Raw genomic sequence first — 15,390 nt, 5'->3', positions numbered from 1 at the left:
ATATGCATTATTTTGAAGTAGCTGTTTATATAGTTTGGAAGGAAGAGCCTTCAGTCTGATCGTCTTTCAGCCTACAAGTATTGACTCTTGTCAGGCTCCTCTGTGCCTTCTGTCTCATTCCAAAATCTTGCCTCTTTCTTTAGTCACCTTTTGACTATGGTTATGTGGCATGAAAGAGTGTGATAGATCTCAGAGACCTTCATAATTCCTTTTGGAGTCTGAGCCAGCTGTAGAACCGTTGAATAGCACTTTGATCTAATATGTCTTTTTCATTCTATTTGATGCATTCAGTATTTTATTAGAGACACTAATTTCCTTGACTTAGAGAATTTATGATGTTTAGCTCATCCATATAAGCCACAGACATTAACACTGAAATATTGACCCTTTTTTAAAGCAACAGATCTTTTAGGACAGCAGATTGGGGGTTAAAAAGAGAAAAGAATCTCTCTGAATGGTATTAATTTATTTATTTTCTTAAAGAATTTAGTTGTTCTGAGGGGTGGTGTGCTGGCAGGCTGATATGTGAAGATCTTTGGTACAGATCATTCTTAGCACAGACAGCTCAGTTCTCCCTTCTAAATTGGCTGTCCTGGTGTTTTCATTCATTTAGGAGAGGTCTTTTTACCGCTCTACTCTTTAGAGTCAATTTACTGACAACTTTAAATTTGACTACCAGTTCTGATCTGTGAAAGCCCTTCCTATAAACCTGTCCTGAGACAATCAGCTGATTCTGTGTGGGCTAAAATATCATGTGCCAATCATCCAGTCATATCCTAAAGACCGGTGTGAAATTTCAGTACGGCCCAACAAATTTCAGTCTTTGCTGAGCTGATCTTTCATTTATTTCTACAAAACATTCTTCAGCACTGAGGCAAAATCTAGCAGCATTGATTTCATCCCTGTCACCTCAGTCAAAAATTTAACTTTAACAAGTTTGGTAGCATCTTTAGATGGTCTAACCACAGCCGGGTGCTGGTGCGGTGTGGATGCTGCAGTGATGATTGTTATCTGGTGACACCACAGTGGGAGTTCTGCTCTGACTGGTTCTAGGCCTGGGAGTTTAATTTCAAATAGCAAATGATAGTTTAGGGGTTTTAAATTTTGTAACATTAACATAAGTAGTTTTGTTGAACAATGCCTTTTCATAGAGACATTGATCTACATTTTGCACTTTCCTGGCACAAGGGCATAAACAATTGGAAGGAAAATATCAGAAGTAGACAATATAAATGAGTGTTATTGCATAATCCACACTTGAGAATCCAGATTTAGTTTTGCTTCTTTTCTTGAACCTCAAAACTAAAATTTCTCTAAAGCAAGAGTAATGCTTCTCTGGTTTATTTTCCCTTATTTGGTGAGGGTTTTTTTTTTTGGTTTTGCTTTGTTTTTTATCTTCTTTTTTTGTATTTTAGATTATAATTTTATAGCAAAGAACAAGAACCACAAAAAGAAAGTGAGTTCTAATTGTAGAAATGAGTGAATAATTTATTATTAATAATGTAATAAACTAATAAGGTAAGAAAAGTATATAAGAGGAAGTTGATTTAAGAAGGAACCTTAGTTGATTCACTAGGTAATTGCAATTAAAAATAAAATTAAATTCAACTTCTTAACACAGAAGGCCATGTCAAAATCAGTTTGTCAGCAGAATGACTTTTTAAAAGAGATAATTAAAATGTATGAAACAGAACCCTCATATTTAGCAAAAAACACCGTATAAAAAGTTGAAGCATGTTTGAAAATGGCCATATGAAAATTGAGCAGCAAAGAATAAAAAGTGCATTGTAGAATGCAAAAGATTTTAAACTAAATGATCAGAAAAGAGCAGAAATTCTAGCTAGTGACTTTGAGGATAGGAATTAGTGAGCATAAAAGGGATACCTTAGAGCAAATAGCCAAAGGCATGCCAACAATATAGACAACTTCAAGTACCAGGTGTATCAAGGTAGGAGAGAACTGGTATGTCTCTTGAGCTGCAGTTACAGAGGACAAGGATGTGGCAGAGGTTCTAAGTTGTGTCTTTGCATTTGTGTTTACCTGAGGAGGGACAGAAAAAGGCAGGCATATCCAGGAAGGCACCCTTCCCAGATAACCATTTTAAACAAATGTGTGAAAAGTGGAAGAGGATGTTGTTGGAAAAATTGACAAAAGCAAATAGAAAAGAGTCAGTTGATTATGTGTTTTGTTAGTTTTCAGCTTCTAACAAGAGCTAGTAATCAAAGAATGTCAGGAGTTGTGTTTGTCACTTAAAAATGTAATAGAACGCATTGTAAATTAGAGACCAATGAGAAGCCTCAGCATAAGACATACATTTGTAATTTAGGGGTTTTAGGAACAAGGTTAGCTGGCATCTGACCAGGAAAGTAATGCAGGAAGATTGTCAATCTATTAGAATTTTGATAGAATGAGAAATAATCAATAGAGTGTATTTGAACTGTCAAAAAAAAAAAAAAAACCTTTAGCACAGTTTCTGTGTAGTAAAAAAAGCTCCTAAAATAATCAAGTGTTGTCATAGGGCAGAACCTTACCAGACTCTGTGCCCAAGAGGAAAAAATCATGAGGATAAATGGAACATTTTAGCAGAAGCAGAGTCCCCCAAGCTTTTATGCAGAAATCCATGGAGTTAAAAAAAAATAATTATCTAGAAACAGCAATCAGAAAAAGGAGTCAGTGTCTGCAGATGTCATGAAGGGGTTTGGATGCACTGGCTCTCAAGTAGCACCTACCCCTGATGTGTATGAAGTGTGGGCAAAGCTTATCTGCTTCCCAGGTGCCTGGCTCTGGAATGGAAAGCTGCAGAGCCCTGTCAGCACGCTGGGAATGCTGAGGAGCTCACTCCCTGGAGCTGTGCCCTCAGTCAGTGGCTCCAGAGGTTAGCTGGTAGCTCTAGGTGGAGCTTTCATGGTGCCACAGGAGTGTGTCTGCTCTGGGATTCCTCCAATGTGTACATTCAGTGCAGAACCTTCAAAAAGATCAAGAAGGTGATGCATCTTAGCATGAGAAATTTGAATTCATCCTGAGGAAAAAAAAAAAAATACTCTGGAATAGTTCCCTGAGAAGTTTCCCACAATGCACAAACCCAGCAAGAAGGAAATAAAATACCAGGTTGTAAAAAGGGAATTGAATTGAAAATACACTGAAAAAAAGTGCTACAAAACCCCTACACAGATCGTGTCACTGTGTTCCTCTAGACAGTCTATTCATTCCATAGAAACACATGGCACAGCAGCAACAATACTGAAAATAACCCTGTGCAAAGTCATATCAAAAGCTTAGCACTAATTAATGTAGGCAAGCTGTGATAGGGATGGGAAGTGAAGGAGGCTGCGTGAGAACTGAGGAAGTAAACTGTGTGCTTTTGTTTGCTGGGCTCAACAGAGAGAGAGGAGCAAGGCAGAGGAACAACTGCAGGGCAACAGGGTCATGAACTGATCATCCACATTTGATAAAATACACAGAGATCATCCACATTTGATAAAATGATACCAATCTGACATAAATTGCAGTAACCTGTTGAACCTGTGCAGCATGATTGAAAAAAAAAAGGCTTAATGTAGTTGGAATTTGGGTATTTGGTTCTTTGTGGTTGGAGGTTTAGGCCATTGCTTGGTTAAGTGAAAAGAGCAGCTGTGTTACAAATTGGTATGTAGAAAATATACAAATATCATATTTTATTTTTGTTCCATCATTAAATTTTCACCTTGCTGGTCTAAGCCATTGGACTTTCTCATGCACCAATTTCCACATAGATGTTCATATTCTATGTATTATTCTGAATGAAATGTAATGTAAGTAAATTTCTACATACTTAAATAATATATTTGGAAGAATATATTTATTTCTGTAAGTTTTATGTCAATGCTATGCATAAAAATTATAAGCTTTTGATGGGATCAACAAATAGTAGGATTTTTGAAAATAGTTTCCTCATGGAGTGACTCCAGGGTTCTCTTAACTTCCATATTCTTCTTACTGTGCAACTAACACTTCTTGTTGTTCATCCATGTGGTTTGAACACTGCATTTCTGCAGAGAGTTAAGAAATTTTTATAATTACTTGAATGTTCATAAAAAATGAAAGAAATTCTGAACTTCACTGGAGAAAATAAAGTGAAATAACACTGGTGAGGAAAATGAAATGTAGCTTTTAAAGAATTCCCATGTTTTCAACTATAACAATTTATAGCAAATTTTTCTTTCGGTGCTGGTAATATATATTTTATAAATTATATTACTATAGTTACCAAAACCCCTAATCCAAGATTCAACTCTCTTGGACCAAATTCTGTAAGATATATAACAGAGACTATCTCTACATGAATACCTGATCAGTCTGATTCTGTTCTCTTTCTGATACTTTGAACAAGGTCCTGAGATGATAGCAGTGGAAACAGCAGCATTAAATCTACCTCAGGAGTATTTTGGTCTATAATTAATAAGAAATAGCTTTCATTTTTGGAATATAATTTTTGGTTCATTCTAGATGGGCAATAATTTTATAATGATTTAGAGCTTTCCTGAAGTTTGATACTGACGTTAGCAACAGAATAATTTTTCTTCCTATTAAAAGGTTAGGATTTTTCAATATGCAAAGCCAGTCAAAAATTGCCATAACACCTGAACTTTTTTTATGTAGAAATGCTTGTTTTTCTCTTAAAAAAATGACTTTGGCAAAGCTTAATCTCCTTTGAAAGCAGGTTAAAATAAAATAAACTACATAAGGGCACAATTCCCTGCATGAAGTAAGTGTTTATACAGGGAGACATTCTGGAATAATGATTGTGTTCTAAAGTAGCCCCTGTTTAGCTCTGCAACATTTTCTGCATACACTCAGGCATTTTCATCCTCACTGATGAGAAGGTATCATTATCATAGAAAGTATTGCCACCACCATCAGCATATTTCATGTATGAATTAGGATTTTGTCATGTTGGGTGGGACACAGAGGGTAAAAAAGCTGGTCTCTTACCCAAAGAGCTGGTGTCTAAGCAAGGTGAATTGGAAAGGGGGAAAGAATCCCCTTCTTTGGGCATTCTGGTTTGTGTGGCATGGTTTCTAAACAGCAGCACTCCCTTTGATAGGTGCACATAGTTCTGGGTTTGCAGGCTCAGAGGATTTTTGGGTGAGATTTCTCACTGTCATCCAAAGAAATTCAATCTAACTTTGGCCTCATCCCATGCCTGTGCTTCTTTGCATGGGTTGCTGCCGAGTCCCTTTGTAGCAGAGATGCCAGGAGGGTCTGAACATGATTTGGTCCCGGCACAAATCCATGTGTTTCTGTAAAAGTACACGTGAAATCTGATGGTTTCATTGCCCAAAATATTTTTCACCTGCTCAGTTTGATCTATTCACTTCAAGTTGGTATAGAAATGAAATTTGAAAGTTTTCGAAAGCCTTTTAACTGTTCAATGTTTACGAATTGGACCATTTATTTATTTAAAACAATCTACCACAGTTTAACTTATAGTTATTATTCACATCCCTGAATTAAATTGGAACAAATGACCTAGAGAAGAAAAATGTTCATGTATTTATAGCAGGACAAGAAGTGCCTCACAATCCTTTGATTATTTTTCAAAGGAATAAAAAAGTGCATGTAAATATTTATTGTGTATTTTGATCTAGTTGGGGATCATCAAGGCCCAATTCTGTATGCCAGGATTTGTAACACAACATTTTCTGCTGATGTTTAACATAAATATTTGAAAAGATGTTTTAAGCAAGAAGTCTTCACTGTCTTGAAACAACTTTCAAAAAAAAAAGAGAAAGAAATTGCACTTTGGTGCAGTGAATATGATGGAAGATGTTTCTTTAATTTTTTTAATTGTTTAGTTACATCTCATTTCTAGAAATTATTTGGGTAGTTTTATCCCAGCTGTGATGGACATAATAGTTTCCATTTCTATAAACATCAATAACAGCTTTTTTGAATGGTACACTTGATTAATTTTAAAAAATGAGGCCTGCCTGCATTTTTGCTTTTAAAATTAGCCTATGTGATTTCTAATACAGATCAGGTATAAATTTGTGAGCTGTCTGATTCCTTCATTAACAGGTTTTTAAATTCAATTTGTGATTTTTGCACCCACTTGAAATAGAAAGGCACAGAAGTAAAACCCAAGAAATTAGCTCCAATAAATTGCATGTGCATATTGGAGTTCTTGGTCTAAGAAGAAAACATCACGGTGCTGGATTAAAAAAAGTTGTACTGAAACACAATTTTTATTGGCATGAATAAACAAGTTATATGTGCACAGTCAAAGAATTGTTCCTTTGTGAATAACATAGTTTTGGGGTAAAAAAGAGTTAAAACCATGTGGCCATCCTGCCACAGTGAAGCTCCTGACTTCTGTTCAGGGGTTTATTCCTGGGACAGCCCACAGCTCTGATTTCTGCACAGATGAGAATGGCTCAGCAGGAACGGAGGATGAGTTGCATGGCCACCATCTAATAATACTAAAAAAACCTAATGGATTTTTTTCTTTTCTAAAAGCTCTACTAGAGCATTGTCATATTTGCTGTGTTTGAAATGCTGAGATTTATTTCCTCATACCTCAAGTTTGCTGCTTCAGATACATCATCCCTGTTAGGTAAATAAATCTTACAGGAAACCTCCTACACCTGAAATAAAACTTAAATGCGTCTGCTAATTACAATATAATTGAGGGAGAGCAAGACTTTGATGTACTTTTACTCATAATAGTAGGTTCCTTATGATCTTGAGTAAACCACTTCTGATGATTCAACTGTTCAGTGTTTATTGCATAACTTCTGAAAGGTATTTTTATTTTACATTCATGACTGGTTCACGTTCTTCTTTTGAGTATATGCCTCTTGCAGCTCCTGCTCAAGGGGAAGAACACTTACATTATTACAGGAATCAAAAGGAAATGGACAGTTCAGAAAGCCAGATTAGAAAGGAATATATAAATATAAAAAAAAAACTTGGCTGTAGCCCAATAAAGCCTATAAATTACATTATTTTAATCAATTTTTATGGAAATAATGAATATAAGAAAGTGAAATAGATGTTCTTCTTTTAATTTTAAAGCACAGGTGATAGCTATTAAATACTATTTGCTTCAATCTGTTTGTGCAACTGTGGTCTTGGAAAAAAATTAACAGTACCCAGTGCTGTACAAAATACTGATTAAAAATTGTGCCCGTCCTTGAGTTTACATAATGACTTTTATCTTAGATAACTCTAGAGCTCCTTCCAGCTACAGTGCAGGAAAGTAATTGAAAAAGTTAGAAAAAAATTAGTGAGTTTTATTTGAAAGAAAATTATACTTTTAATTAGTCTTAAAAATACTGAATTTCAACTGCTTCTTTTCCTCTAATGGCTGTAAAAGCTGTACTTGCCAGTTCTGCATAGAAGTCTCGTGTATCTTAGCTATCTCAGACTGCTGCTATATTTATTCATTTAGGTCAATTTTGGCAGTGCTTATGTGTGCTGTGCATATACCATCTGTGGAGATTTTTCTTTTTAAATGATGAGATACCATTTTCTGTGTTCCTACCAGTGGAGTATGAAGAAGTCCGAAAAACCCAGCAGAAAGGTTGCTTAAAACTTAAAGTAATATTTAAGATTAGTGTGCTATGCTGGTTTAAAATTCCAAAATTCCTCTTGTGCCATCAATTTAAATCCTATGCCAAAAGTAATTTAGCCACTTAGGGACATGAGTCCCACTGGGAAGCATGGAGATGTTTGCAGTTAAAATTTTCAAAGGCACTGAAGTTATTTATTTTTGATAGGCAAAATTCTATTCATTATAAATAAATGCTGTTTTTCAGTGTACAAAACCTCCTTGCTGTGACAGTCAGGAGCTGGAGAATTGAATGTGTGCCTGATCCTGGGTCTGTGCACAGCAAATCTTTTCCTCTCTGCGGGCCTCTGCCCAAGCAACTCCTTGGCCTGCAGAGCAGAGGCAATTATACTTGCTTTGGGTCTTTTGCTGTACACAATAACTGCGATTTTCCATGGTCATTTCCACTGCTTTAATTTTTAGAGGGTTTCCTTTCCTTTTTCTTACTTTTTCTTGCCTTGACCTAAGTGGGAAAAATCGGGAAAACCCTTTAAAGAATGCAACAAATAGGCAGTGAGGTGGGGAAGTGCATCTGTTTATCACGTTTGGACAAGCACGCTGTAGGGATCGGTGCTGCTGTTTGTCTGGCAAGCCTGTAAACAGCTTTATTTGTGCATTCACCACTGAGAATCCACATTTCCATGCTATCAGTCTGATGACTGCTGCTGGGAAGTAGCTGTGAATGTGTTTGTTTTAGAAACATAGTATGGGGAGGTCAGAAGAGTGAAAAATTAGGTATTGGGTACCTTTTTGGAGAGGAAGTAGGAGATACAATAAGAATATTATTTTTAACTTCAATACCTGATACCTACCTTCCGTACCTGTTGGAAGAACTAAATATGGTGTGGATTCACTGAAAATCCAAACTCTTCTGAGGTAATTTGATTTCTTTCCTTGTTAGGATAATGGTCTTTATTGGTTGAAGAAAGTACAGTGGACGTGGAGAAGCAAATTTTCAGAACTTGGTTCCTAGATTGTGCCTGAAAATCACACGCTTGTATGGGTACTTGCAAGAGTAAATCTGCATTTTTTGCATACACAGGAACCTATCTCATGTGTGTAAAGGGTGTTATTTCACATGACATTTTTACAGGCCATCAGAAGTAATGTGGCTTAGAGAGGGAAAATAAAGGATGCAGAGTAGATCCCCCGAAGAAGTACAGGGATGACAGACTCCTGGTTTTGCAAGTGAGCTGAGTCTTCTGACTTTATCTTTTTCACCTTCAGCATCACAGCTGCATTCAGCCCTGGAAAAAGATCCATTATGAAACTGCTTGAACACAACCTTTCTTTATTCATAAGGGATTTTATAGATGCTGATAGTGTGAATTCATCTTTTGTCTGAGCAAAATTCTGTCACTTTGTGACTTTTTTAGTTGACTGTTTGGGCTTTAATTTAACATCCATCCATGCTCAATTGGAATTTAGATGACAATTGAATAGAGCTGCACACAGCTGTGGGTATTGATAGCAACTGAGATCTAAAAAAGTCCTACCTTACAAATGAGGTGCAGTAATAACTTTTTTTCTGCTCCACTTGAGATAAAGGACTGTGTGCTTTGTACTTCCACTCTTCTTTATGGCTACTCTGATGAATTAAACAGGATCCTTTCCACCTCTGGAAGGTCATGGTCTGTACTTTCACATCTCTGGCCAGTCTTTAACCTGTGTCAAGCAGCTTTTTTCCCTAAAAAGTCTGGGACATGGTGCCAGGGACCACTCCTGAAAGCAGATTGGATATGTTCACATGCTGTGGCCCATGTAGATTGCTTGATCTGCTGAGGAATTTTAATGATATGGGTATAAATCATTCCATTCTGGTAGTCTTTAGTCTAAAGAATGGTGATGGGCAAACTTCATTTATGGATAGAAACAAGCCAATATGTGATTTTGAAAAAGAGAATCTTTGAAAGGCTTGTGAGAAGCCTTTGGTACTCTTAAGTGTGTTATCTTGGTAAACTGGGAAAGACTCCCTGAAATCAGAGGGTGTGCTGCTCATGACAAGCAGTGTGCTTTAGAAAGAGAATAAAACATTCAGAAAAAGATTGGGAGCATACTTGTAAGGTCCTCATGCCAGCTAATCCCTCCTAGCAGAGAGGAACACTGGAAAAAACATCATGCCAAAGATAAATTGGATAGGAATTTATAGTGTGATGCCGATGTCATGCTGTAATGCATGTTACCTCATGTAAGAACAAGTAAATTTAATTATTTCAGGCCAAACCCTGCGTGAATAATTTAGATACCTCTGAAGGCCACCAAATGGTGATCTACATGTCTGCTTCTCCCTGGAATCTACAGGGAACTGAGGCACTTATGAGCAATTTAGGAGGAATGGTTCATATCCCTCCTCTTCTCCCCGGGGCTCTGATAATTTTAAGTCACATTGTAGCTGGCCTTTAATGTGTTCTGCATTGGTTAACCCTCAAACTGAAATGTTCATTTTCAGGCTAGTCAGCTGAAAGAAATGTGTACTGCAGATTTTCTAAGAATGCAATAAAAGTGGTGAATTTTGAAAAACAAGGAGCAAAAACAAATAGAGAAAAAAGAAAAGAAGATTGAGGAGAAATTACTGTTGCATACATACACATAAGCAAGTTTTATTTTAAAAAAATTAAGAAAGGAATCAAATAGGAGCTTTACTTAGCATGATATCAAAATTGTTAGCTTATAGCGAGTTGCAAAGAATGTGAGTTGGTACTGCAACATATATGCAATTAAAATAAGTTGTTGACAGAGAATTTGGAAATATTCTTAGGGAATATGCTCTGTGCTAAAAGTTTGACATACATCAGGAGTAATTTGGGAGTTATTTAATCGGCCTTAACATAGTACATAATTATAAGAACTCTTGCAATTTTAAATATTCCGTGATTCTCTGACTTTAATGATGATGTCATGTATTATCTTCAGTGTTTTCAGGTAGATAATATGGTTATAATAGCACAGAATGACAAAGAAACTTTATTCCCACTGTATCTTGTGGGAAAAAATGGTCTTTTGTGTTTTTATGGTACATTATAGAATACAGCTTAGTGCTTTTCTCTGCTGAGTTGTAGTAACTAAAAAGCATTGTTTCAGTAGTAAATAATCAGAACCAGAGATAAATCAAATCTGACATCTACTGTGCCTCTGGCTGTTGCTGGGGGTGGAAAAGAGAAATTCTCTGCATTTAGATCAGAAAATGAAATGCACATGAAAGTATCTTGTGTGCAGCAGAACATTGATGACAAAATCCAGGGCTTGATTCAAAAGTCAATCCCTCTTAGTCATGTGCTTGATGTAAAGCACATGTTGATTAAGGTCACTGCTTACATGAACTGGGAATTGGGTAGTTGTTCTTAAGAATTGCAAAGCTTTTTTTTTTTTTTTTTTGCCTTATTTTTTTTTCCTTTTCCAGAGGATTAGCAAAGTCCAGGTAGCAAATAAATCTCAGAGCACCCATTAGCACCAGAGAAACATTATTTCAGTGGCTGTGATGATGTGTCAGCATTTGTATCAGGCATCTCACTTGCCATATCAGAATAGTTGCATGTTCCAAACATTGAAAGTACCTAAATACATTGAAAATACCTAAATACCCTTTAAGTATGTGTTTTCCAATCTCAAAGCTAAAAGAAGTGGCAATATGTGTAAATCAGCAATTTGGTCAAAAATGTTTTTCTAAAAATAATGATAATCTGTTGTTGGCCTGGAAGATGATGTTCAAATGTGAAAAGGGGCAGTTCTGTACTTAAGTGCAAAGGACAAACCTCTCTCCCCCTTTTCCTGGAGAAGGTAACACTGCTTGTCAGGTTTAATGTATTATGGTCAGTGCAGTATCCAGCACTGTCAAATTTTGGCATGCTTGAGAATTCTTCTTTCTTGGACTGATTTAAATGAATATGGACATGGAAATGTATGCCCTCAATGAAAGGAGAAAGAAAAGCACAATATATGTGGTTACATAGTTTTCTTTAAAAAAAGACAGGGGTTTTTTTGGTGTAATCATATTTGTTCCGGAAGTAAACGAAGGAAAGGTTTTAATGGCCTGTGGAGATTATTTGTTTAGCTAAAATCAAACCTGCTTCCAGAAAACTTTCAGTGCATCAATAAAAACTTTAGCATTTTGGCCTACTCTAATTTATTCACAGCCTGAAGACCCGGTGCTCACAATTGGTTTTCTTGTTTCCCATGAAATCTGGGTAATTGTACCCATCAGTCTGAATGCTGCGGGTTTATTTTAGAAACAATGTTTATATCTAGGATTTTGCAGATGCCAGAAGGAACATTTCAGCCAAGCTGAATGCCATATTGTTATCAGGGGGAAATTCTACCCTGGGGCAGCTGACAGGTTCAGGTGCAGGAGCTTCTCCTGCCTTGCCTGTCTTGTCACATGGCAGAATAGGACAGGCAGAAGGTGGTCTCACTGTCACCTGCCACCTTTAGTGGCCTTCGGGACCCCTCAGACACACAAAAACAGTGATCCCCAAAGCCAGCAGACTCACTGACATTAGGGGAGGCTTGAGCTTATTTATTTATTTATATTTTCAAGTGCAAAAGTAAGTATGTTCTGTCTTTCTTCTTTTTTTTTTTTTACCCCAAACTTTTTGATATAATTCAGAGTTAAAAAGTATCACATTAATTGTGTAAAATTAAAGCCACATTATTTGTGTAAAAAGTTAAACCCACATTGTGTTAAATTAAATATGGGCAGCTGGAGTGCAAGGTGTTTTATCCAAGATTTCTCTACAGAAATATATAGATTTGAAGAAAAAAAATCTGTGCTAAAGCCTTGAAAGAAAAGGAGAAAAGTTCCCCTTAAACTAATTCATGAGGAAAAGATATATGAGTAAAATGCTGTTTTTATATTTGTGTACCAAAGTTTATTGGCCTGGATAAGACACTCTTTATATAATGCCATTAATGGAATATTTCTAAAAGACTATTAGCAATGCTTTAGCACACTTCTTTAAGTAATAGATCACTTTTAAAAGAAAAAAAAAACTTTTTTGGATTGCAAAATATACTGAATTGACACTTGCAGTGACTGGAATGCTTTTTTATCCACAGAACATGGGTGGCAGCAGAGTAATCCCCATCCTACATCCCCCAGCCCCAGCCCCAGCCGTGTGTCTCACCCTTTACCTGGATGCACCACTACGAAGGGTGAGGCAGCTATGGCAGTTTACTCTGCATTCCCATTCACTTGTTGACCTCTTTCCAAAAAAACACACTTGCTGATATCTGAGCTGCTCAGCTCCAGGCTGACTGGAACAGCCAGGTTATTTCTGACAGAATACATTCTCCCACTGCTGAGGGCTTGGTGTCTGTTTGCTTGGGTGGATTTAGAGCAGGAATACTGACCTTGCAGTCTCATTGATTGGCTGATCAGTATAATTGCCATTTTCTGGCTCTGGTGAAGCTGATGGGACTTAGGGAAGAGCCATGTTTCATGTGCTGCAGTTCAGATATAGACTGAAGCCATCAAAATATAAAGGACAGTTAAAATTAACAATGCAGATTTAAAACCAACCTTGCCCTAATGCATACGAGGTGATTAACTCCTTTTTTAAATTCTTGCTCGCTGCGAGTGACGCCAGAATAGCTGGAGGTTACAGCATCCTGTGCCCCTTCCTGTGCTCTGTGAGGAAGGCCTGACCTGGGTGGGCTGGGGTGGTGAGGCACACAGTTTGTTCAGGGGACCTACAAGAGGAGACAGTGAGCTGAGTGCTTGCACAAAAGCCCACATGTGAAAGCCTGTGTGAAGGCAGATATTGTCTGAACTTAAGGAATGCAGATCTGAAACAAGAAAAGAGTTTTTACATGGTGGCTTTACCCTTGTTCTGCTGTTGCAGGGGATTTCTGGTTTAAAAGAAAGGGGTTTATGTCATCTTTCTCCTAAGTGAAGGGGGATCAGGAGTCTCTCTGTAACAGCAACAGCATGCCTGGTATTTTACGTTCTCTGGAAATTTTATCGTCTAGCAGTTCCTTTGGATCTTCAGGCTGTTGGCACTTCTTGGGGGACTCAGCAGTTGTTCTGTTAAGAGCAGAAGTAATGCTGTGGGAGCTTATGGAGCTCTTAAACACAGTCCAGAGGGAAAGTGGCAATGGTTATAAAAGGCATAGGATGAGTTTATAGTATGGGTTTTCTTTTGCTGCTTGGGTTGCCAGCTGTGGAGGGAAGCACTGAGCCCTTTCTCTGTCCCCTTTAGGGTAGCTAGCACTGCTAAGCAGGAGCAAAATTTGATTTGGAGAGTTTGAAGGTGTTCCCAGCGAAGGCAATCCCTTCTAGGCTTTTCAATAAGAGGAAGTACTGCTGCCTGTACTCACAGTTATAAAGTAGTAATCCAACATCAAGTTGGGATGCAATAGGATGATTTCCAGGGTGAAAGGAAGATTTATTGAAGAGACAGAGGCTTTACAGTATTTTCTGTTCATTTCTGTTCATTTCTGATCCATGAGCTAGGAATAATTGCTGCATACTTTACTTTTTCTTTCCTGTTTATTGTGTTAGTGTTTTTAATTTCTTTTTCTGTTCAACTACCACTGATGTCTTTACAGGTGTTCCCTTATCAGTCTACACAGAATTAGCTCACTGTGGATGGGAGGCTTATTAGGGTGTGTTGAGCAACAAATGAATCTTAATATATTTTTGGCAGATTTTATTTTATTTTATTTCATTTTATTTTTATTTTTATATTATTTTATTTTATTCCATATAAATTGTATGCATTAAGTACTCTTCCTGTAATGCTCAAAATCTTTGTTGTTCCAGGAAGGATCAACCCAGCACAAATCCTGAACCCTAAGAATTTTAATTGTAATGCTTGTGAATCTTTAATCATTTTACTCACCTCAAATAATATTAGAATATATGTACAATTAGTATAATTACATTATCAGAATTGTGGATCTGCTTGTGATTAAAGCCTTTTTTCTGACTACCCATACTCCCACAGCCTTGAAGGTTCCCTGTGTACTAGTTTGAGAGTTTGGAACAGGTGATAAAATAGGGATGAAAGAGAGAGCTGTGATCTCAGAGGAGATATTAGGCACCAGAAATTATGGTGTTCTTGTTCCAGCTCTTACACTGACTGTGATACTTCCATTTCTATAGCACTTGCCATCTCTGGATCTCAAAGTGGATTATAAAGAATAGTGATTTAAACCTTCCTGCACCTCTAGGAGATAGGTAAGCAATATTATTCCCATTTTACAGATGGAGAAATTGTGATACAGAGAGGCTTAGTGTTTGTTATTTAAAAGCTTATTTGTGAACACACATGCATGCACACACAGAGAACTGGAAACAGATGTCAGAACTTTCATTGCTCTCTTTTTTAAGTTGAGTCCATCCTCCTTTCCATTTAACCTCTCTGATTTATATTCCCCATCTGTAAAAAGACGGAAACTGGCATAGGCACGCAGAGATTTGCTTGCGCAGAAATTTCTGTGCAGAACCAGAAAAAAAGCCAAACAAACACAGAGCACAAAAGTTGCCTTTAAAATCCAGTGCTTTTTATGTGTTGGCAGAGGATATTTTAAGATTTGGTACAACAATTTTTGTAGGTGGGGAGAGTTGCAGTAGTTCTGCAACTTTAATGCAAAATATTTAGTTATTGCTATAAATGGGCTTGATTGTTTTGTAATATAAGCATGCTAACTGGAGAGTAACAATTTCAAAATCATCAGTTTACATGGCAAAAGGCCAGGCACAGCCAGTAACTCAGTCTCTGCATTATCTGGAAGGTGGTGCCACATCAGTACCACCCAGGCGCTGTGTCTGACAGGAGTGGGGCAGTGGTGCTGCATAAAAGCAG

At 37.1% G+C, this 15,390-nt stretch overlaps 1 protein-coding gene across 2 annotated transcripts in view; it reads left to right on the top strand.

Moving 5' to 3' along the window:
• The window catches only part of PCDH10 (protocadherin 10), a gene marked incomplete at both ends in the record, with an annotated part of 29,721 nt that extends 14,999 nt beyond the window's left edge, over positions 1–14,722 (top strand). The window contains 2 exons of one of the 2 annotated variants that reach the window (XM_084203775.1): positions 12,641–12,736; positions 14,688–14,722. In XM_084203775.1, the coding sequence (XP_084059901.1) occupies positions 12,641–12,736; positions 14,688–14,722 (131 nt within the window). The remainder of the gene's footprint in view (positions 1–12,640; positions 12,737–14,687) is intronic. The other variant, XM_084203776.1, reaches the window with a different exon arrangement.
• Positions 14,723–15,390: the final 668 nt, after the last annotated feature.

This window comes from Fringilla coelebs (assembly GCF_963513975.1).
Source record: "Fringilla coelebs genome assembly, chromosome: 4".
NCBI lineage: Eukaryota > Metazoa > Chordata > Aves > Passeriformes > Fringillidae > Fringilla > Fringilla coelebs.
The sequence above is the reverse complement of the archived record's forward strand: the minus strand, read 5'-3'. Positions and strand labels throughout refer to the sequence as shown.